The sequence below is a fragment of the Andrena cerasifolii genome, chromosome 7 (genome assembly GCF_050908995.1).
Source record: "Andrena cerasifolii isolate SP2316 chromosome 7, iyAndCera1_principal, whole genome shotgun sequence".
In the NCBI taxonomy this organism is placed as follows: Eukaryota; Metazoa; Arthropoda; class Insecta; order Hymenoptera; family Andrenidae; genus Andrena; species Andrena cerasifolii.
In genome coordinates this window covers 9,190,304-9,214,692 of record NC_135124.1, presented here as the reverse complement: position 1 = coordinate 9,214,692, position 24,389 = coordinate 9,190,304, and the positions used below count along the sequence as shown (strand labels likewise).

General features: G+C 52.9%; 2 protein-coding genes across 2 annotated transcripts in view; both read right to left on the bottom strand.

The window, feature by feature from the left end:
* LOC143371726 (uncharacterized) overlaps positions 1-6,903 on the bottom strand; it is a 70,795-nt gene extending 63,892 nt beyond the window's left edge. Inside the window, exon 1 of the mRNA XM_076817229.1 lies at positions 4,546-6,903. Coding sequence (XP_076673344.1) covers positions 4,546-6,021 — 1,476 coding nt within the window. The 5' untranslated portion in view covers positions 6,022-6,903. The remainder of the gene's footprint in view (positions 1-4,545) is intronic.
* Positions 6,904-11,666: 4,763 nt separating this feature from the next.
* LOC143371756 (protein FAM151B) lies at positions 11,667-22,998 on the bottom strand. The gene is made up of 5 exons (XM_076817336.1): positions 22,725-22,998; positions 15,275-15,403; positions 13,536-13,768; positions 13,102-13,241; positions 11,667-13,029 (listed from the first exon to the last, which is right to left on the bottom strand). The coding sequence occupies exons 1-5, from the start codon at positions 22,774-22,776 to the stop codon at positions 12,624-12,626; spliced, it is 960 nt and encodes a 319-aa protein (XP_076673451.1). The 5' UTR covers positions 22,777-22,998; the 3' UTR covers positions 11,667-12,623.
* Positions 22,999-24,389: the final 1,391 nt, after the last annotated feature.

Here is a 24,389-nt window from a genome sequence, read left to right as displayed (position 1 = left end):
GTTCACTTTGCCCCGGTCACCCCTACAGTTTTTACAGAGGGGACCTTTCGTCTCGTCCGATCGAGAGCTTTACCTGTTCCAGTGCTAACTTCAATTTAAAGACTGTTATTACCAGCTGCCAGCGAGTTAGTGAAACGCGGGGTTGGAATGTGCTGAAAAGAGCGGCCTCGGGTCGGGCTGGCCTACAATTCGCCGGAATTCGGCCTATTTTTGTCGATTCATTAACTGGATGCACCCGGCTTGTTTCGCGGCGATCCTCTGAATAGGCGGTGGTGGAGATGATTCATCGTCTCGGCAGATTAGTAGCCCGCAAATTCCTCCTCCGCATCATCGAGCAGCCGGCCAGGCTTTTTAATGCGCGCCCTCCCTTATCGCCGCGCGATGACTTCATTACCGTTTAAAACTCGGCCGAGGAAGGCACCAAGCAGCTCCATTTCGTCGAGGAGGCGAAACCACGAGTCCTCCGCTACGAAACTCTCGCAGATCCATGACTCAGCGCGGGGATTTTCATGCAAATTTCTCTCGACGTCGAATTCTACGCGCGACCAAACGAGCTTCCGCGGTAAGCTTGCGGATTTACGAATGTTGGCCGCGCGGTCAGGTGGCAAAGCCATTTCTTAATGCCTCGCCACGAGGTCCCATTTCGGCGAAGCGCTCGAGAATTCGTCTGCTACCGTCCGAGCCGGAGAGGATACCGGGAAAGACGAATCGGGGAACAGGCAGAGCGAGAGAAGGAGGAAAAAAGCAGGCTCGCGGGGCTCCAAGTGCATCTTACAGATACAGAGCTTCTGCGAAGCCTATCGGTCGTTCACGAACACGCTCGACACGGATTGCAGAATTTTTTGATCGCTGAAGGGTCGGAGGTGACAAACAGAAATTCAGAAACGCTCCCGCCTGACTTCCCGCGGCATCGTGCCGATATTTGGCGAGGTACGGGCGAGATAAGGTTATCTAATTCCATTATGAAACACTTAGAGAGATTACAGAACGAGCCTCTTGGATTATCAGTCCTCGGATGTAGCCGCAACACCTCGCTCCGCCGAGCGTTATCGCTTGAAACGAGCAAGCATATGCGGGTGTTGGCATAAAGCTTCTTCCTCAAACCAGTTGCCAGCGATATTACCATAAAATTTCACGCGCTACTCGCGTAGCAACTAGTCCCCCCGAGTGTCGCCAGAATTATTGTCCGCGCTCGGTGCTGCACAGTCGGCGGCGCAACTACCGCTAGACATTGGAAAAACCCGCGGTTTCTGCGCTCGATCGTCGGTAGCAATGATCTCATTAATCTCCGTTGTTTTTCTGCTCGGAAGGTAGGTCATGATAGATGAATCGCGGACGAGCTGGTCGCGCGTATCGCGATCGCCGTCTGAAAATACATCAGCCGAAGGGCAGAAGGCGGCTATATCCAGACCGATGATTAATAACTAGAGACGATCGTTGGTTACGTTTATCTATCGAACGCGAATGTTCCTTTCCGAGGGTCCGCGCGGTCTTCTTTGCCCGACCCGTTCGCGGATTCCCCTTATCTGCCGCTTACTGATGAAATTACACGCCCACTAATTCCGCACAGCGGCGCGGCCTGTCCGCGCCACGAAATCTACGACGAGACGTCGTCGCTCGCGAGGCGGACGTGGGAACGCTCCGACTTTCCACGCGCAGCATCCTCATTTCCCCGTAAGCTATCTTTTAATCGTGTTTTAATCGTTGCGCGAGGGTCGTCCTCGTTCTCCCCGCGATACGCCGCGCTCTGCCTAGGAGCAACGGCGGGCATCGAGAGATTCGCGGCAATGAACCGCGAGGAGCGACCGCACGCTGCACGTACAATTGCTCAATTACCCGACGCAGTAATTCCCCTCGGAGCGTCGTGTAGAAGTAAATCGCCGATGGAACGTGGCGGGTTTACCTTTGTAAATTGGCACAAAAAGGCTGAGCCGCGATCGCGACGACAGCCGCCTCGACTTCTTTCCCTCTCTCATTCCCTGCCGTCCGAGGGGAGACACCGGCTACCGTAGAATTAAGGTGTTCTCTCGGCGAATCAGTGGCCGAACGCGGGACGTGCTTTCCGCCGGGATCCCTTCGATTGTTCCTTTTCTCGGGCCGCGATAACAATCAGAGAGCAAGCTGGGCCTTTAGCCAGGACCAGAGGACCGTCGAAATTCTTCCACTCGGCCTTACTGTCTCTCAATCTTACTTCGCTCGATTCCCTCCTTCTTCTCTTTAAGATCGCTGCTCCCCGAACTGCATTCAACGCCTACACTTTTCCCCCCGTGAAAAATGGATCGCGTCCCGCGAAGGAAATCGAACAAACAAACGAGAAGCGTTTTACGATCTGTAGCAGCACGTGGCGATCGCTTGGAATCACAGCCGCTGTTATTTCACCGCGGATAACAGCTGCGCGACTCCGATCGATGCATCTGGCGATCCACGCGGAGATTCGGTCGTCTAGATCCGCGCTTTCGGCAACCGGGCGGTTGACCTTTTGGTCGAGATGCCGGTAAACGCTCGTTTTTCAGGCCTCTGAACGCTCCCTCGGCTTTGCTCGTGTTCGAAATTCGCGGCCGTTCATCAACGCCCCTCTGGGCGCGAATGGAATTCCTATTTCCTTCGCGCTTCGTTCGGGGCGCTCGCTCGCGATCCCTTTTGCCTGTCAATCCTCCTCCAGGGTCCGAGGCTTGTTTCCAGCGGATTTTATCCCTCGAAGCGTGTCTTCGGGACCAGAACTGGCGACCCAAGGGTACCTGAGGTCTGCGTTAGCCTATCCACCAGTTTTGAGACCATGAAAAATTCTCCACTGCGTTAAAACATACTGTTAGACCTATGGTTCGGCGTAAAATTCAGCGCCTATAGATCTCTCGAAGTGTAACGAATCGCTGTCGCTGGCTTGGACACTTGAGTGACGGTAATCGAATCGCGATCGCCTGGAGCGACCCATTAGGCGACGTTTCGATGGCAGAGGTGAGGACAGCTGTGGCAATTGGTTCGGTGACGACAGCAAATTTGCCTCGGATCTTACTTTCAAATTGGGTGCTTGCCCCGGGATATAAGGTGCCTGTCTATTCCGTGCAGAGCATCGTTGGGTATTTGGGCTGAAGGAGAAGTGAGTCTTAGAAGACGTTGGCTTTATTGATAGAATAATGACAAGTGAGTTTTCTAGCTTATGGCTACTGGAAAGTTCGACTCCTGGGGGATCGTTCTCGGTATCTATAGTGACTCTGCGGGTGGAGCGCCCCGGTGAGCGAAGCTAGGTAAAGGAGAGCCGCGGTTTCAGCACCCTTGCGGTGTGGATTTCGCGCGAACCTCGAGGTAATAAAGAGCGGCGTACCGACAACCGCGGTATTTCCGAGGTCGGTACCTGTGGACCTCCGATCGAGGGTTTTGACGCGGATAAAAGCACCTCGCGGTCGGCTGGCGTCTGCACTACCAAGGTCGAGCTAATCTTGGCCCCCATAGGTAAGAGGAACCGCGTGGTCTTGGCCGGAGCAAATACACAAGGACGCTAATAACGAGCCGGCCAGCCGTCTCGACGAATGTGCAACGAATCTGAAAGGTTTCTCAGAACCGAGCGCCACTTGGTGCTTCCGAAAGAGCGACGGCAAGGGTCGAAGCGTCGTCGATGAGAACGTCTGGGTCGCGGGCGCCCGGGCGGACCGAAATATAGGCGTCTGGCATGGTTCGCGGATTCTATTGCCAAGGACGTGCCACGAAAGGATATTTCGAGGCAGAGAGACGACGACGCGATCTTCTGCACCGATGCGCTCCGTGAAAGTCGATCGAGCGCGCCGCTGTCAGGACCGTTGATAGAACTTGCAGGCAACTTTGCTCAGCCGTAGCGTCGCGACCGAGAGGAATCCAAAGTGGCACGGAAGATTCCAGATCGGTGGCGTAAATAGAGGCGACGATCCGCGCGGGAGGAACATCGATAAGGATTCTCTCGCGTGTACCAAGCGAGCGGGCTCCGTAAAATGGAGCCACGACGATCTTAATCTCGGCCGACAAGGTCGATGCGGGGGAACCGGAGGAAGCTTTACGACCCTCGGTGCCGTCGATGGCATCGAACGCTCGCGAGCTCGGCGCAGGCATTTCTCGAGCCGGATGCGAAACGGAAACGGATCGAGAGAGTACAGATCGCGCGCAACCGACTCTGAAACCTCTTCGGGGCATCGATTGTGAGCGAGCATGCGCGCGTGGACGCGCTATCAAGGCCGCGTGCAAGGGGAACCCGATTCGTCCGGGACATATCTAATCCCGCATAATCAGGTGGACAGTGCCTACCTACCTACCACGCTCGTAAATCTGTTCCGCTATCCGGGGACAAGAATTCCTTGCCCGCCAACCGTATATCATCGATCTCGACTGCGCGGCTGATCCTCGCCACGGTCTCCGTATCGATCCTAGCCTCGTGTTGCCTGATCCTACATCTGTACCAGACGCTCCCGGGACTACCGTGCTTGTTTGATACGAAAACACGGTTATCTCCTGTCGGCGTTCTCACGGCGCGCGCGTGCAAACAGCGTGGCAAAGATATATGAAAGTGTTTCAACTCACTGTATTAGTCACATCCGCCTGCATGCCCGAGTCCTCCTCCACTCCAGCCTTGATCAGATCCTCCTCCTTCTCGTTGTCCGGCGTGTTCAGGTACTCGTCGTAATCCTGCTCGAGACTCTTGGTCCTCGCCTGAGCGTTCTCGATCTTCGAGCCTGCTCTCTTCTCCTGTCGATCCGCGCTCTTCGTCGCGACGCCGCTGCCGTTCCTCGCGAGCTTGCGGTCGGACAGCGAATCCAGCAGCTTGCCCGACGAATTCTCCGCCATCTTCTTGGACGAGTGGTGGCTGGAAACGGGGCCAGCGTAGGAGGAATTCACGGGTCTCCCGTGAACCAGAGGTCTAGACATGTTCTTCGGCTCGTACTTGAAGTTGCCAAAGGCGTCTCGCTTCGTGTGCTTGTCCGTCTCGATATTTCTGTAGTCCCTCCTGACGGTCGGCCTGGCCGTCGTCGGATCGTCCGACGTCAACCTTCGGATGATGTCGTCGAACGTCTTCGAGAGTGGCTCCTTCTTCTCGCCCTTGTAAAAATCGTTGTCGAGCTCCTCGTCGTCGTCGGTCTGATCGTCGTCCTCGCTCTCCTTCCAGGCGCCGTCCTCCTCCTCGTCTCTGTCCGTGTCCTCGTAACCGTCCACGTGGTACTCGTAATCCTCAGAGTTCTCGTTCCTTCTTCTGTCGTTTTTGGAGAAGGACAGCTTGGGTTCCGTAGAGTTCGATCTCCTCCTCCAATCGTCGAATCTCCTCGATCCTTCTACGTCGTCGGGTCGATGCCTTTTCCTGGCGTCGGGACGCCAGTCGCGTCTCGATTCGCTCCTGTGCTTCTTGTCGTTTTTCCACCAGGCGTGGCGGCCCTCGGCGCTGCTCTGGTCGTAGCCGCGGGACTTGTCCCGCTCGAATTCGTCCTCCACGTAGTCGTAATCCGCGTCGCGATTTCTCGAATGGCCGGGCCTGCGGTGGGTCCTGTCGGGCCTCGGTCTGTAGCCTCTCCATCTGTATCGGGGAGAACCTCTGCGTCTGTCGTCGTCCTCGCCGTACCAGCCGGTTCCGCGATAACCGCCGCGATGGTACCTAGCCGGGTAGCGCGGCTCGAACATCCGTCCGTGAGGAGCGATCCTCGGCGACCGGGGATAGGATCTCTCGTAATAGGGCCGTGCCTCGTAATCATCGACCTCATCCTCCGCGGACTCTTCCCTCTCGTCCTCTCGATCCTCCCTGTCCTCCCGCTCCTCCCTGCCCTCCCGATCCTCCAGGTCACCGAGCGAGCCGTCGTCCTCGTACTCGAGCTCCTGCGACCAAGACGATCGCCTGTCGACCAGCTCGTGTCGATTCCTCCTGGCCCCCGCGGACTCGTGCCTGTGCCTGTGTCGGTGTCTCGCGTCGCTGGCCGTGTCCTCGTGCTGGCGATGCCTGGCCTCCGCCGCGAACAGGCCGTAGGCCATCAGAAGGATCAAGAGCAGTAGCAGCCTCCTGTCGCGCGTCATTTCGTCTGCCGAGTGGTTCGCAGGCACCTTACATTATCCTAGCCACGCGATACTCTGCCCGTTGCCCGCTGCAAGTCGCGTCCCCTCAACGATGCATCGCGATCGACGCGCAGCGAGGCTCACGAACGTCCGCGGCTGCACGTTGCCGCGATCGAGACATCAATCGCTCGCACGGCTAACCGGCGCTGGTTATTATTATCTGCCCCCTGGAGAATGAAGGTAACGGCGGCGGGTTTACCAGCGTTACCAGCGTTGATCCACGTGGTGATCACGCGCGGCCAGAGAAAGCACGAATATCGACGCGTTAAGCGTTACGCGACACGGCTGCTCCTGCACAGTGCACAGTTGCGTTTTGGCCCCGTTCCAGTTCACTCGATTCCGTAAAAATGTCAGCGCAACGGTAATCCCTGAAGCGGCGAACGCTGGGTGCCGTCGACGCTCGTTGCACGACGATTCCGCTCACGTCTCGCGCCCTCTTGCCTCTTCTATCGTCGTCTCGGACAGCTCCGTGTACGCTCGCACGTCCATAGCTCTCGCGTTCCTTCGTTCGCCCGCAAGCGTCGCTCGATAATCTGCCCGCGACGATGTCCAAGCGGTTTCGAGCGTTTTTCCACCGGTTTCCCAGCGATTGGATCTAGCTGCCAGGAGCTACCTCGATCCTCCACTCTCGAGAATCCCCAGGACCAAGGACCTCGCGATCGATACACGCCGCTCGGGCACTCTCTCCTCGAGGACGATCGAAATGCGCGCGTCTCCTGGACGACCAACCGGCGCACTGCTCTCTCTTTCTCTCCCTCTCTGGTCTCCCGAGTCCAGCACGCGGAGATTCCACCGAATCGTATCGCGGACCGAATGTCGCGGGCGACTGAGGCCAGCCTCTCCGACCGCCGGCCTGAGAGATCGCGGAACGCACTGCGCATGCGTGCGGGCGATATTCGTCTCCCCCTCCCGCCCCCTCCGTCATCCCCGAACGCCGGCTTTTCTGCGTCCCCTTCGTCCCTTACCTGTGCGCCCGTGTGCCACCGCAACAACTCTGTGCTCACTCCGTTCCATGGACTCCCGGTGGACGTGGTGTACCATCCGGGTGCGCGATAGGTACCTGCGCTCCGAGCACCAGATACCGAGGTGGACGCTCGCCTCTTTTCTTTTCGAAACTCGCGGCAACGCGCAACTTCAGTGTTCGCTACGCCACGTGGCCATTTCAACTTCATTCTACGACGCTCCGATGCACTCGATCCACGTACCGTGGCTCGCTGGTCTCGCGACCCCGTTAGCCACATTGTAGATAATACTTCCGACCTGGAACGGTTATCAATGGCGAGTTCGCGACCGCGGGAAGCGTGCGAAGTCTCTTCGCGAAGTTCATCGCGTCCTCGCGACGCCTCTGTCCAAACGACAGCTCCGACAGAAATGCAAGCACCAAGAGTTGACGCTATTTCTCAGGCACCCGACTTCTTGCGGGTATTACGCGAAAGAAGTGGCTCGAGCTAAATTGAAACGGACACCGTGTCGATCAAATTTAGCGGCGCGGCGGCTCGTCATTAGTGATGGGCATGATACCGCTCAAGCAGTATCGATACCTAACGGTGAAGTATCATGGCATCGCAAGCATGTATGAGTGTCGTAGGTATCAGAAGGTATCGGTACGTAAATGATACCTACTCAAAAGGTTCGATGCTTTGTAGGTATCAACATCTTGGCTGGACTTGGTATCGATACTATTCGAACCCAAAACAAGCATCCATAGGTATCGAAACAGGAATGAGTACTTGGAAAGCATTGTTTCCTAAATGATACCTACAAAAGCCTCGGTCCTTTAAACTCGACTGCGTTCGGGTCGGACGAGATGCCGCACGGCATCCAGATGTCGAGGACAACCCCTCACCCCGGCGATGCCTCTCCGAGTGTCGCGACTTTCGACCCTCGAAATTTTCGCATTTCTCATCAGATCCTTGCGAAAACGACGCCAATCGATTCCTTATGTTTCTCCGATGAAACTAACACCAAGAACGACGTAATTCGGAGCATAATGTAGGAAGTCAATTAAAAATTGATTTATATAATTTCACACTAAGTTCGTTAAAAATAGTCCGATTTACATGAAATTTGGTATGATTTTCATTGGAAAAACATAAGATATCCATCTGTGGATCCAAATGTCGATACCAAGTACTTACATCAGTATTCGAATACTTAAATATTCGAATAGTATTCGAATACTTGGATATTCGAATTATATTCGCCAAATAATTCAGCAACTGAAGTATTCGAATATTCGAATGCCGAAAAATCCGACAAATAGTCCCAGCCCTACTTGAAACTCATGAGAAAGACTGGTATCACGCCCATCACTACTCGTCATCCTCCGCGTTTTTTCTTTATCTGGCAGTACCGCGCGCGCAACCGCCGATACATGTGTTTCCGTCACGGATCGCGGACCCTGCCCCATTTTACGACGCCGGGCGATCGGCCACCCTTTTCCCATCCGCGGCCCATTCACTTTCGCGCCGCCATTCAGCGATGTCCAGCGAGGACCACGAAATCCGGTCGGGGGGCTCGGCGCGCGGGAACGAGAGGTCGATAGGATCTCGTGATCCGCCGTGCCTTACAACCGGTACAACGAGGACTGGTTTTTCGTCGCGTACGGAGGTCGTCGGGCGGTTTTTGTCGCCCTTTTAAGCCGGCCGCTGTGCACGCCGCGATAAATAAACCCGGTAGCCTCCCTCGACGGCTTCCGCTCCGATTCGATCCCTCGATACACGCGCGCACTCCCGACCTATCGCGAGGAGTGATCGCCGCGCCGGCCGGTGCGTCATCGGTCCTTTCATGCTGCAGACAGGAAGATGGGGAAAGGAAGGTTCGTGTCATTCGGGGCGACAGAAGCCTCCTTTTCGATCCTGCTTCTTCAGCAACGCTCAACGTTCATCACCCGTCGCGTTTCTATCATTTCGCAAGATACGCATCACCGGGGCCGAGGATGCTAGGTGCAGATTGTTCCCAGGGTTACCACCTCCCCGGTTCTGGCCCGGAGAGTCCGGGTTTCGAAGCAAATCTCCGGGCTCCGGTTTTACTGGAAAAATCTCCGGGTTGTAAAAAAAATGAGATAATAAGAAATTGTGGTATTATACAATGATATTAATTTTATATACATATATATAATAAAGTTATTAATTTAAGAGATAGATACTTTTAAATTCTGAATTATTTGAGCTTAACAGAACTGCGCATCTGTTTTCCCGATATTCGAGAACAAAACGTTTTTTTTTGCTCTTTTCACCTCCAGGTTGGAATATGCGGCACTCCGGGATTTATACGGTGATAAGGTGGCAACCCTGATTGTACCTCGCTAAGTCTGCTGCCCCTGAATCGTTTCACTCTCGCTGGCTCGCGTTACCGATACTAATTCCCAGCCATTCGTCAGAATTCTCCACGCGGACGATCGTGGCCGCGCACGACGCGGAACGACGATTAAATCGCATCTCGGTCGGGGAATTCGAACGGTGCCCGGTGAACGCGTGTAATCAGCCTGCCAGACAAATGAGCCGCGCAGTCAGGTGAGAGGGACGAGCGCGGACGAACAAATGACCCTGCAAGTTCGGCCCTGTGAGACACTCCCGTGGAATGCAACCGTTTGCTCCTCGCTGGGAAAATAACATGTAGGAGGCACGAGCGGGTTAACAAATGCCCTCGGCGTTCGCGGTACGCATTTTTTCATCCCCACCCAGGCGATATTGGCGATCGTTCCTCCCGCTGGCCCTTTGACAAAAAGCGGGCGCGAACGAGAGGCGACAGGGCCGAAACGGCAGGCCGCGGGCTTTGCGCGGACAAGCGACTGTGGCGTTTTCGTGTTTCTATTCTGGAACGTGGCAAAAGACATATGCCGGCACGGAGAAGGAGTGCTTCCGTGGAATTCCATCAAGAGTTTCGTGGGCACGGAGCTGAATTAGTCACGCGGATTTAGGCATGGCCCTCGTGCCAGCGAACGTGTCTGAATGCAACGATTTGTTCTACTCCAAAGGAACCCGCGGTGTAATTTCCTGTAAGTCACCGCAGCTCTCGGCCCTGTCGGCCGACGTGGACGTGTCGAAAATTGTCTTCGAAATCGTTTCACGTATTACTCCGTTAACTGGGGCAGGGGCGGTATGCGACTCGTCGTTTCGAAACCCTCCCGAAAGGCGGCAGCCAGAGTTTCGTGAATCTTCGAGAAAGCTAGGATAGGCGAGCGTGTCGCGCCTCGAGAATCGCTGCTTTCGTTCTGAATACTTTTGCCCAGGTTCACGAGGTTATCTCGCTAGATTGTGCTTGTGGGTCACTTTGCTATTCGATTAGTTCGCACTGTTTTCTCTAATAATCGCCGGGGGTTACGTAACGTATTGGCGCTTCGACAGAGTTACGAAAAATCACTGTAATCGGTCCAGCCGCGGATCCCATTTCTCACGGCGCCCGGCGCACCTGCGACGCGTGAGCGGTGCGGGCACGGAGAACGAGGAGGAACGCGTGTTCGTGCCCGATTGTCACAATTGGAATGCGTTCTTCTGCGTTTCAAGGCCATCGGCGCTGGGGACCTTTGACATCTCGCACCTCGCCAACGACACGTCCCGCGATCGTGCTCTGCGATCCTGTTCTCCCACCGCGTCACCTTGGCACCGAACCCGCCGCGAGGAAATCTCTTCGAACGCGACGATATCATTGCCGCCGGACAATGAAATTCCTTCGTCATTATTTGCCGCGGTGGCAATTTCCATCGGAGGGTCGACGGCTGTAAACGATCGCGAGAGGGAATCGAGAATAATCGGAAGGCAAATAGAAAAAGATTGAACGAGGGACCCGGCATCTTCCGTGTCTAATGGCAGTGTAAATATTAATGTGCCAGACATGCGAGCGCTCAGTCGATGGCAAGCAAGCTCTCTGTTTGTCCAGCGATAAACCCAATTTAGTTATTAGGCACGGGAAGCGGGATTTAATTCGGTTTTCTACGTTGCTGGGACAGGGAGCAGTTCGGTCAGCCAGCTTGCACAGTGGGTCGAGTGAATTAAAACTTCCAATTGGATCGTAACAAACGACCGAGGGGATAAAGGAACGTAGTATGTCAGTTGCAAGCGCTACAAACGCAGAGCCTCGATCGTATTCCCCAACACGCGCCACCTGACCGTTCATTAATACGTGGGATTAGAAATGGACCACCCGCAGCTGATGCCTGGGCTCTGAAAGCCTGTTCCTGCCCAGTGTCTGTGGCCCACAGAAATCGAGGATCTTGCAGCTAGGGGGGCGCAGCTCCGTCTTTGTCAGTTTTTGAATTATGACGTTTAAGATGCGTAGAAAAATCTGCGTCGTTTCGCGCACGGTTGATGCAAATCCGACAAGAAACCAGCGATTTATTGGAAATTTTGAAGGCAGCTTCAGATTTCAACAGATTTGCCAGAAATAGAAATAAAAACTTAGCAATCGCTACTATTTATTGTGCGGAAATATATATTTTTCAAGCAGCGTTCTGTTTTCATTGCTGGGTCAAAGAAATAATTTTATAAACAGCTTTTTCTGATTTACTGGAAGTTGGTAAAGATGGAGCTGCACTCCTCTTGCCGCGACGACTCGTAGGATTGCCAAATACGAGGGGAACGAGCGAAAGAATGCGGCAGACGTGATATGGTGAACTTTTGCACATGGTTTTATTTGTTTCGTTATCAAACTCGGTGCACCGGCACCGTAATTACGCGCTTTGCATTCCTTTGGCTTACAGATATACACGTTACAGCTTAACGTAGAGACTATATAATACCGCTTCGTTCTGCACCTATGTCTGAGATATGTCGAAGGCAGGTACAGGAGATACGTCGGTGAACACTAAAGAGGTACGATATAACATACTACGACAAGTCTCGCGTCCGACACGTGCTTGTACAATGGAAAAAGAAAAGGGATGCGAGGGTTGCGCTCCCAGAGGCGAGAACGGTGCGGAAACGTCGGTGACGTGCGCGAGATTACTTTTGCGCAGAGAATTTATCCTGTAGCGCGTGTACGGTGTGCGCGTGTGTGTTGCGTAGGTGTCTTTTAAACCCAGCTATCGAAACGTTCGCTCTCTAGCATGTTATATCCTACTCTGTCATCTGACCCTCGTCTTAAGAACCTCGCTTGACGGATAGAGGGATTTAGCCACCGTAACCCCGAGCCGACATTCGTGGTTCCATAGAAATCTACAAAACGTGCCCGAGCAAAGTAAAAAAAGAAATTCGGGGAACGGAGAAGGTACAATCTGTGTTCAGGGTGCGAAGCAAGGTGTTCCCGTCACGGCTGATGTACCCTAAGAAAGCTCCTTTAAAATACTTAGAAAAGATCTTTGCGAATAAGCTTACACGCTAGAAAGTACATACATGTTCACGATCGAGACGCTAATGAGAAACATCGGATCGAGAGGCGATCGTCACGCGCCCGAAGTGCTTTTGATTTGAATCCTGGCGGACTCTCGACCGCAGCTTGGTCTCATCTCGCCGAACGTACCACTCCTATTCTCTTTATTGAGGGGCATTTCGAGGGGACAGGGAGGAAACGCAACCCGCTGCCCGCGAAACGCCTCCAATGCGCGCGAGACACGGCGGGAAGGTTCAGACTCTTCGCGAGAACGTCGAGAGGAACATGCTGATCAGCAGCGACGGTACCATCATCATCGTGGTGACGCTGAGGCTGGAGGCTCCGGATAGATGGAGCTGCTTCATCAAGTCAGCCGGCACGTCCACGTACACCTTCTCAACGCCGATCTCCTTGATCAACGTCGACAACTTCTGCGCGTCCACCTTGTCGCCCTCGCTGGACCAGATGGTCAGCGACACGTCCTTCTGGCTGCTCTTCTGTATCAGCGACTTCATCACTTCGATATCGTTCGCAGCTAAGCCAGCTCTTACGGGATAAGTTATCGGCTGGGTGATGTTCTGTCCCTTCACGATATCGATCATCGCCTGAACCTGCTCCTTCGTGTAGCTACCTTCGGTCACGTTCGGCTTCACACCGTACCTAAAAACCCGCGATCGTTTGAGCTCGTTAGGTTGGGCTACTGTTCAGTGATTAGGGATGCACCGAGCTTACCTGGTAGTCCAGCCAATGGATAATGTATAGTTGGGGTATGCTCTCGCTGCGCTCAAAAAGGACACCGCGTCCACCGGCGTGTCGCTGGAGTTCACTGGTCCAGAAAGTATGTCCGCGTTGAGGAACACGGGCAACTTGATCTGCAAGCGGAGAAGAAGTCGAGCGATGAGAGGCGAAGTAGGGCAAGTATCGGTAAAAAAAAAAAAAAAGAGTGGAGAAGAAACGCGAGGCTAGAGATTAACGCGTGGATGCCGAGAATTCTCGGGTAGCGAGGAGCCCTCGAGCTGATCGGCGATCGGTGCGAAAATAGCTGGCCAGTCCTAGAATATATCCTTTAATCGAGGCGATCGCTGAGGCGAGGCGCTCTCATCGCGGCGATTCGCAAAGATCTAGAAGTCGTTCTAAAAATACGCGGAAAGGGGCTGCGCACGTACGTCACTGCGAACGTTCTCCAACTTGAGCTTGCTCGCGTCGAAGGCCTCGATGCTCTTGAAGTCGAGCTTGATGCCCTTGGTGCGGTTGCTCATCACGTTCTTGAGGAAATCCTCGAGCGACAGGTCGCTCTCTGTGGCGGGCGGATGCGCCATTATCGGAATTTTCGTGTCGTTCTCGTTGCTCGAGTTCAGTCTGCCCAGTACAACGTCAGCCTCCAGCATCATGATGTCGACTTTAAAAAGAAAACGAGCGTACGTGAAAGTCTGCCGGCGTGTGGGTGCGGGCGAGCGAGGGAGAATGGGAACGGAAAGGACGAAGACAGAGGGACAGATATAACCATGGCTGAGAAGCGCAGGGAGCAATTGCGCCGCGAAAAGAGAAAGACAACGTGACACGTAACACGTAACATTGCGAGGGGAGAAGAGAGAAATAAGGGAGATGAAGATAGAAACAGAGGGGGAGGGAGAGAGAGAGGAGAGAGAGAGAGAGAGAGAGAGAAAGTCGGTTGGTTTTAGTAGTTGCAGACACGTGCAACGAATATCGATCACGTCTATAGAGGCTGCAAGCTAACGATGGATCCGACTTTCTCTGGCCGTGTTGAGTGCAACTACTTTTTAGACCCCAGATCCAGGAGAGACTTGTCGAACGCCCCTCGACCGTTCTTGCCTTCGCTTAGGTCCCCGCGTCCACATACGACATACCAATTCGGTGCTCGTTGCTGGGGCCGCAAGGAGAGGCACGCAGTCGCCTTGACATATATTTCTGGAGTCTCAGCGACGATTCGAGTTAGACGAGGGGGGAAGAGCAACCGCGCGATCAATCACGGGACCATTCGAGGATCAAGGTCGCCTGTCCGAGGACTGACCTTCCGCTACGACAGCTTGAACTCGTCGCCGTTCCCGAGCTCTCATTCAGATTCAATGGAGCCATCGGTTCGTTTCTTGAACATTGCTATTGTTTTTCTCGAATATTAATTACGCGTCCGGGCGGCGCGGCATCCCAATTATAATTTCGCTGGACGTCCTTCGATCCAGCACCGCGGCGCGCGTCTTGAAATATTTAACCGAGACAATTAACCCACCGTCCGCGCTCGTTTTACCCCGAGCAAACAGATTTGCCGTGGCGAACGGAGCGCACGTGTCGCCGGGAGCGGCATTGTGCTGCGAAAAAATGCGCCGATGTCTAGGGATCGCGGCGCAACAATAGCTCCGGGGTTCGTTAGCCAATAATGCATCCGCGACGGACAGGAATGAGAAGGAAACGAAACCGGCGAACGGAGGCGTCGCCGGGCAGGCCCGCGAGAAATGAATTTTTCATCAGGCTCCCATCCGCCTCCTACTCCTACTTTGGCAGCTGATTATTCGTAGTCGCAGCTAGCGACTCGCGCGACAGCTTCTATCCAAGGAGAGGTTTTAATCGATAATTATTAGCGCGGCGATGGCTGGATGTGCCTGAAGCTCGACCGCGGACCTTTGACACGATTTAAATATCGCCGTGCCGCATTTGCTGCTAACGAGAGAGACGGCTGGAGTGCCGTCAGGGGTGCTGCGCCGACCGCGTTAAAGAAGAGAGCCCGAGACGGCGCGAGTGTACGGCGATCCTTTGGGAAGGGAAATTTTCACGGTCCGTTCAAACGCAAAGCGGATGCAAACGAGCGAACCTCTGCACCAGGCGCGTTGTAATCGCTGGCTCGAGACGCGATTCGCGTGCAGACCTCTCCGGTTCACGATCGACTCACCGTTTTTAAGCGCCTCGCTCAGCTTCTCCTGGCTGTTGACGGCATGGGCCCAGACGATCTTTGTGAGGTTGCCCTGGATGCTGGGGAAGAAAGTCCTCGGGTCCATGGACACGTTGCACGTGACAGCTTCTGGAATAGGTAAAGGTAGTTGGCTAGTTAGAAACGGGTGGACGAACTCGGTACTCAACCTTCCGCATTAAGATTCTCGAGTCTCTTCGACCTATGACCCAATATTCGGCGGGGTCGCTCCATAATTGAACGGATCGCGGATTCCTCTCGGGGCTGCTGGGCAGAAGGATCTAGAATCTAGCTTCTAGAATCTAGCTTCTAGAATCTAGGGTTCACGGGGGAGAGGACCAGTGACGGAGAATCTCGTCCTACTTCGCTCATTGTGCCTCCTTGGGATCGATAATCGCCTTCATTCGTTACCGTCGTTAAGCTCTTCGAGAATCCCGCAAGATCGGCCGGGGCAATAACGGTTGGATCGTACAGTCATCGGTTTTCGCTATTGTCTTCGCGGCAACGATAACACTTTCGAGCGTTCTCGGGATCGATCCGTCGACCGCGACTTACGGGGGCGTTTTCTCCGAACGTGATAAAGTAAATTACGATTTCGCGATTGTGTGCAGTCACTGGAGCAGACACCCGTGAAAAGCACAAGTGTGTCTCGCAAGTTTCACTCGGGCGAATCGATACCGGGCGAACTCCCGATACAATAGTTCCAACTGACCCGTTTTCGGTCCAGCAGCCACGTGCAGGGTTGGCTCCGCGCGTTAGGCGATCGACTATATCGGACCACGAGGGAAAACGAGCAAGCAGTTTTCCGTTCCTCTCCCGCGCGAATATCAGGGATCGCGTGTATAGGATATCGTGACGTTCCTCGTTTATTCCTGGAAATTCCTTGGATCGGAACTTGGAGCAGCTCGCCTGGCCTTTCCTCCGACACGATTTAATTTCACGCGCGTTTCTTTCCCTACCACTTACCCAGGGAACGAACAGAGCCCGCGCATACTTGGACAGATTATACTCGCTCGGTCATACGCTGACGCCAGGCTTTAAGCCGCTCTATCTCGACTTCCGCATCCGCGGGCCCGAGGCTTCCCTTTCACACCGCGACACTTCCGACCGACTTATTTCCGAGCCATCGATTCTTTATAGTGCTCCGTCTGTCCCGCGAATCGGTCATCGACCAGGCGACCAAGGAGAATGCAACACCGGCCTCTACTTCCCTTCTTCGTTCCCCGTAGCTATTCGAACCGCCGACGAAGCTTTGGTTCCAGGCGAGACTGACCTCGAACGAGCACGAGTTACACCGACGACGCTCTAATTGGCTGAACAATCGATCGCTTGTCCCCGACGGCGCTCGACGGTTCCTAATAACGCGTCATCCTTATGCAACACTCGTTCCCGGCAGATGTATTTTCGATGAACAGGAACAGGTCGCTTGGAAACTTCTCGAACGACTCGGTGGCTCTGCCTGCAGGCGTGAATCATCTCGTCGCGCAGACTTTTTGTTAACCATCTCGTTTAATCGATGCATCACAAGCGAGGGAAATAGTCCCTCTGGAAAGTCGGAGGAAACGCCCTATGAAAATGGATTATCGCTGCTATCAGTGGTTCCCTATCGCGATTCGCTGATTCCCCGCTGCGGTGACCGAAAAATGAAACTTCCTGCTTCGTTCGGTGAGACAGGCCGACGGAAGCTGCTCCTATCGAGTGCCTCTCGAGCGAAAGCCGCTTTTACGCGCGCATACGTATATGTCGAATAGTTCACGGAGTTCGTCTACTTTCCTCCGGCTTAAGCTGCACTCTTGCAGACGCCCCAGACTTCCGGCGGAATTACCGGCATACATCGGCGGTATCGAATTTAGTCCGGCGTGCGGGTCGAACGGCTCTGACTTATGGTAATCGAGGCAGCTCGAATCCGGCTTCCGATTCTCAGCCAAACTATCGGAAATTCCAATTTCCACGGCTAAGCGGCGATCGGATTTCACCGAATATCAAGGTCCCCGCCCGTTTGTATCGCTCTTCCGAATGCAGCCACGAATAACGCCACCGGCACGGCGCTTTCGTCCCTTTCGTTAAAACTGTTCCGTTTACGGAACAACGAACTGCGTAGGGTAATTGTGGGACAGTTGCCGCACCTTACGCAAAATTGTCTCCGTGTCTAAATTTTGCAATGAAAATTTCTTCAAAGGGTACGTATTATTAGTTGAACATCTTGTCCTACTACTAGCATTAAGGAACATCAAAATTTTAATATTTGTCACCCTTAAAAAATTGAAACTAAGAACACCTATTTTTTAGGAGAGACGCCGCACTTTCGTATATCCAAGTGCTGTGTCGAGTATGACCTATTCTGGCCGAGAAATATTCCACAGAGTTCCTTTAACGCGTTACAAAAGTTACATCACGAAAAACTACGAATTTTTAACTACTGCGACAGCAAAAATAAACTCGACGTATAACTATTGAGGCAAAGTGCGGTAGGCTTACCTAAAAAAATAGCGAAACCTTTAAAAGTAATAATGGAAACGCGTTCTCGCTTATTAATCTAACCTAAACGAACAGCCTGAAGCAAATAAAATCGACTGTGTTGTATTTTAATATCGATAACCCTGAAATACCGAAGGTGCGGGGCGTCTCTCCCAGTGCGGCATCTCTCCCGCAATTACCCTGCCGCTACTGTTCTACAGCCTGTAGGCCGATGCACGGCTATAACGAATATCGATGCGACGAGTCGCCGCTTGCGTACATACACAGGGGTGTACATACCACCCTTTCCTCACCGTGACCTGAAAGCGACTTTAAAATATCGACTGCGTTTCACCGTGACGCGCAATTTATTTGACGGACAGGGGACGTGACATTAGCGATGCGTTGCTTTCACAGCCACTCAAGTTTAAAGTCACTTTAAAGACCATCTATAGAAGGTTGCGGAAAGTCGCGGGTGCTACGCCGTTTCGTTGCAACCGAACTTTCGTCGCCGGAAGCTCCGTCGTCGTTAGGCACCGTTCTCGGAACGCGGCGACCGCAACCCTGCCGATAACAAAAGTAGTCTTGATACGATAATAACCGATTGCGGGCTCATCTATTTATACGACGCGATGCCATGGAAGTTTGTTGGCACCGTGTGATACGTGGGTTTCGAAACGCCACGTTGACCATCTCGCAAGGGATGATCCCGAACCCGGGAATTCGAAAAAATTCTGAAACGTTGTGAAGTTGTAGGGGATTTCCTCCTGATTACAACGCAATTTTTGTTTGCTGTCTAAATTCACTCGAAGTGAGATTAACCAGTGAAAAATTGGGTATTTTCCGATTTTGTGGTATAACTCGCGCGAACTGCAAGAGATACAAAAAAGTTTCAAGAGAAACGTTTCTTCTTTTAATTAGATCTATTATTTTGTAAAAAAATCATTTTACAGTTCGCGAGTTATAATACAAAATCTGAAAATAACCGGATTTTTAAGGGTCGATTACACTTCCGTAGAGTGAATATCAGGGTGGCTCTTATTTTCGACTTTGAATTTTCTTCGGGGCACCCTTCAGAATAGTTTCAAATAAAAATAAAAATAAAAATAAATTCCTTGGAAATAAAAATTCCATTTTTTTGTTCGCCTTCATAAATAAAAAGCGTTCGAGAAGCATTTAAACTTTCAAAACTTGAGGGGAAAAAAGTTTTTTTTTTTAGTTTTTCAGACTTTTTTCGAAAACCGTTTGTAGCACGAGAAAAAGTAATACAACATAAAATATGCTCCTTGTCCGGATCTACAACTTTTGTTTGCCATATTTTTTTATTAAATCAATAACTTGGAGGATATTATATAAAATCGACTTCGCGAGGTGTTAAATAATGACTTAAATGTTTAAGGGCCCAGGGGCACCCTTCCCCGTTATCCGATCGAGCTCAAACTTTACACAGATTTTTTTTTTTTAATTATGTGGAACTATTCTGGAGGGTGCCCCGAAGAAAATCCTAAAAAAAAATTTACCAAGAGTAAATAAGAGCCACCCTAGTGAATATAGACAGCAAACAAAAATTGCGTTGTAATCAGGAAGGCATCCCCTACATAGTTACAAAGTTTCAGAATTTTTTGAATTTCCAGGTTCGGGATGTTCCCTTGTCAGATTAGCTCCGATCCTATATATATATATATATATCGCGGTGGGTTCGCGATGCAATTCCGGCTTTCTGCTTCGCGATTAATCGCAGCGTAGCTACTCCGGCCTCTGCCAGGCACTTACATGTACATGCAGCTTTGCGACCAGTCACAAAGTCATCCCGAAATCCGTCTGCTCCGTGGGTTTATAGGACACCGGAGGGGAATAGTTGCCATCCGTCTGATCGATATACAGTGGCTCGGTATGCGACTCGGATACATTCAGACGCTTGCAATTAGAAACCTCGCTGAACATAATCTGCATCAGCGGAATTGCTTAAAAATTTGTTTACGTAATAGCAGCTGGGTGGTCTCGCTGTAACCACCAACTATTTATCATAACACCTAAGGCAGTGGAATACTTTCGTTACTCAGCGCTCACGCGTGCGACACACGAACTTCAAATGATACGGGGGACATCGATATCAGGAGGTAAATTATTCGCGCGAGCGAAGGATAAACGCTACGTCGAATATTTTCTGCTCCAAAACATGCGATTGTTGGAGAAAGTGTATTAAACCACTGGGTCAAAGCAATACAGCCTCTACTAGCGATGAATACGTTACGACAGAACGGGCATCTCTTACAAAAGTATACGCATACAAAATAGAGATGAAAAGATCTGTTGAAAATTCGTCGCGAAAGCTGGCCCGAGCTCGCTCGCGTGGTCGACGCTTCCCCGCAAACATTAAGCACCGGTCCTTTCCAGGAGCAAATACCTCGCGTACGTGCGCAAACGGCTTGATTCCCTTCCAAGAATCTCAATCGAGGTGATACGAGACTCGTAACTGGACACGCGAGCACGTGGATTCTTTCAGCCGCGATATTCAATGAAAACAGCGCGCGTATTTTCGTCACGTCTCGTTGCGTTACATTTTTCTACACAGCGTGTACTTAGATCTGTATCTGAAGCATGAACAGCCGACTGTATTTCGCAAATGCTTTGTCGTTGAATTGTCGTTCCTCGCGTCGATTCTCTCCAACAGTGGCTCGCGTTTCATGAGAAATTAGCCCCTTTCACGGAGCGTTTAATTGGCAATAAGTATAGCCTCGCCGTTGAAACGTCGCTCGTAGCGGAAGAAAAAGGTGGGATTCGAGTGAACCTGGGGATCCAGCCGTACCCCGTTCACCGGCTGTTATCGCTCGGGCCTTATCACCTGCAAATATTTTTCCTACGGCCCGTATATTTCTTTCATTTCGTCGGAATTGGAGCGCGCACTTCTCCATGGCCAACGCGTTGGGTATTGTACCAAGTGAGTCACTCTCCTCGGTGTAGATAAGGACGCAGCCATCGAGAGCCTACACCTACCACGGCAAACATCCCGTGTACTCTTCTCTTGCGCAAACCACGCCGGGGCAAACAAATTCTAATTGTATTGGAGCGATGGCGACGGAGCCTCTCGGCGATCTCAATTGAAAATGCGAATATTAGGCGCGATCAGAAGAGCTGGGCGGTGCTTATCGCCCCGTGCGAGCACGTTAACACCAACACCTATCGTTCTCACACTTCGCCGTGTGATTAGCGTCGCCTACCTCCGGGTAGACGATCTGCAATCGATTCGGAGCAGGCAGACACTCGAGTCCTCGACTAGCGCGTGTATCAAAAGGGGAGACAAGTATGTCAAGATAAGATACCGAGCTGAATGCAAGGGGTTAAAGAAGAGGGGTCCCTTCGACACGATCCGCGTTTCGCTACGAAATTTCACGTCGCCGGCGAATTCCGCGGTAATATTTACAGCAAACTATCAGCGGCGAAGTCGACGCATCCTGCAGGCTGTTTATAAACGACAGCGGCTCGTTAATTAGTACGCTAACGGACGGTCCGTGTTTACCGCCGTTAAACAGAAAACCCCGAGTACCTGCGTATCGATCCACGGCTCGGTCGATTAGACGAATTAGTACTATTAATACGTGCGTAATGGGCTGGGTCAGGTGACAATTAATTTTTCGTCGCTAATTGTTTGCGAGCCAGTCGCGGTCACTCCCGTTGCTTTTGCGCCTCCGTAGCGCGCGTCGCGGTCGGCGAATCTAAATTTCCAGCGAAATGCGCAATTTTGTTGGCGCGAAGGCCGCAAGGTAGCTGGGGGTATCGCTGAAGTAGCAGCAGCAACCGCCTCGTCCTCCCCCCGCTTACGCTGCGAACCGAGGACCGTTAATGAGCGTTATTGTGAAAACGATAATTGGACAGCGTGTAACGCGCGTCCCGAACTCGGGCGGCAGTCCGCGGGTATAGACTCGGGACTGGATCGTCTTCCAGAGGAAGCGAATTTCCTCGAGGAGAGGAGATTCGCGGAGGAGCGAAGATCCTGGCGTTACGCGCTTCGATCAATCGGCCTTCGAGGCGGTTATTTTGCCCGTTGGAACGGGGGTGGGCAAACAGCGCGCTGAGAATTTATTTAGTTTATTCTCGCACTATTTTTGCGCGGGCAGGTTAGTTGCACATCGTAACCGCGGCCACGCGGTCACGGTGTTAATCTATTTTTAAGCGTGGCCCGCGTTACAAAGAGCCGCGGCTCCGTTAAGAAGCGCTGGAAAATTCCAGCTCGCCGGCCGAAAGAAAGGAGGAACGCGGAATAAAGAGCTAGCAGGAAAGTGGCTGACGGCAGCGGTGGGGTCTGAGTAATATGGCCGAGACGGGTTACGCCCTGGGCGCGTTTGCATTTCGAAATTAAATAGCGTCTCGCGTGGCCGCCGCGAGGAAACGGCAAACAAACGGCCGAGCATCCTCCAGCAATTTATTACATTCGCGGCTGTACGCCCGTGCGCGATCGAAAATGTCAAACGCTGTCGCGTGACCGTTGCCAATTCGAAAATCGAGCGTCGCTTCCCTCGGAACAGCGAATCCTCTCTCGATCGCGAGACGAGCGTACGCTCCTTTCATTTACGTCGTCGCACAATACCGGAGGAAGATTGCACGATTGTTCGCGAAGCACACTGTATGATACTCCTCACCAGGATCGAGAAACGTCGGAGAATTCGCGCGATCTCCGGCGACGCGTTTGCCGCGGTTTTCGGATAAAATCGATACGAAGCGAGGGTTCCAAAGGGCCACGTATGCTACCCCTCTTCGAGGATGGAAGTAGCGAGAGGATCGAGGGTATCCGAGTATCGCAACACCCCTCGAGCCCGGTGCGCAGTGGTTTGGAGCGCGAAAGAGTTGCACCAATTTGCGACACACTTCGAAACTGCGTGACCGAGTACGCGCGGGATACGTAGCACTGGATTGTTCGCGGCAGGGTGTTCACGGACGGTTTCGCGCGCGCTTTGATGGCAAGAGGGAAACTTACGGATCGCTGCCAGCAGGAGAAGGCTGGAGATCGTGGTCGTGGCACCCTTCATGGTCCCTCGCGGCGAACACAGTGAATTCGCGAGCAGAGCGGAGGAGGAGGAAGAGACAGGCGCGCGAACAGCGTTGTAGACGTGGTTCGTGCTGGCTGCACCTTACCGAAGAGGGAGAGAGAGAGAGAGAGAGAGAGGGGCAGAGAGTGCCGGCGCGGCTCTGGTCGCTCAACGACACCCGGTCAACTCGGCAGCCTCGAAACGACTGGCTGTCGTCCCGAGGCGTCGACCGATCGTCGAAATCCAAGCGTACACAATACGGAGCCGCGTGCACAGGGGGCTGCCCCTGCCTGCCGGCTCTCCTGGCCGTATTTCCTGGTGCACGGGACACGGGACCCATGCCGCGCGCACACGTGTCCCCTCGGACACTTCATGCTTGGGACCCAGGCACTCGCTGAAACGTGGCCTGAATAACCAGGCGGTCTGGGAGGAAGGGCCCTCTCGATACGAGGACCAGCTACCGCTGGATGCGTGGATCGAATTAGAAGTCGCTTCGAGGAAAGAAAGGATTAGCGAGCAGCGTGCCACTAGCAAATTCTAGCGAGTTCTAGTAAAACCTGGTAACCGACACGCTCGGAGCTTCGAACGTTCCCGTTAATTCGGATTCGGGTAGGTACTTGGAACTCGATGTTCCACCTCGTATAATGGAGCAGAGCGCAGTCGTCGAGCGGGAGCAAAAGTGGAGCGCATAAAGCCAGGTGTTGTTTCGTCAGAAAATTGTACAAATATCGCGTTTAATTGATAGCGCTTTTATCGCAACTGTGTAAACTGTGGCGTATTCATGAAGCGCGAGCAATTGCCTGCGAGTCGCAGCGCGGAAACGAATTTTCGTCGATCGACTCGGCTCCCGGCGACTCCACCCCCTAATTATACGAGTGGCTCGCGATTTGAATAATCGATGCAACGCGTTCAATCGGCTGGACAATGAAATAGTCAGTTTCCGAAAGTCGCCGGTTCGAAAATCCGCGGAATGCCTCGCCCTGTCGAATCGCCGGGAAAGATGCGCGCACAATGTCGGCGGTTGCTATCGCTTGTCTCGTATCGCGAAAATTCCCTCGGGGGGAGGCATGGGCTGTGTTCGACGTGCGCGTTTCAAACGCTGCTCCAACGAGAGACAGGCTTCCAAGTTTCGCATTACTATTCGAACCGTTTGCCTCGCGCGCTCTGTCCCCGAGCCTGGTCTAACGATCGCGCCATTAATCGCGACTAGTTCGTCACGGCCACGCGAATATGGCAGCAATTGTGTACGGTGAATCGTACGCGCGCCGAGGCAGTCGTTAGCATTGGAAAACGGCGCGTGTGCACGGTTCCACGAAAAATTTGTTGCTGCGCGCGACATGTGTTCAGCACACGATCCCTACGCGAGCCATAAACGCTGTCGACAGGGGTCGTGTTCCTAGGGCCGGCCGAGGGTCGGGGTGCAAACATCTGTCGAGGGTTTGCGAAGGGTAACCGAGTACCGCCAATTTCGCACGAAGTTCTGCCATCGACGGATCACGTGCACCGCTCGTGCCTCTTCCTCACGCGACAGGAGCGTTATTTTAAGAAAATTTATAAAGTAGGCGTCAGCGAGCAAGCATCACTGTCACCTCGTGATTTCTTAATACCCTCGA

Coding starts and splice junctions, on each gene's coding strand:
- LOC143371756 (XM_076817336.1), bottom strand. CDS start 22,776: ATGAAGGGTGCCACGACCACGATCTCCAGCCTTCTCCTGCTGGCAGCG. Junction 13,769..15,274: donor GAGCGAGGCGCTTAAAAACG/GTGAGTCGATCG, acceptor TTCTTTTTAAAG/TCGACATCATGATGCTGGAG. Junction 13,242..13,535: donor TGGAGAACGTTCGCAGTGAC/GTACGTGCGCAG, acceptor CTCCGCTTGCAG/ATCAAGTTGCCCGTGTTCCT.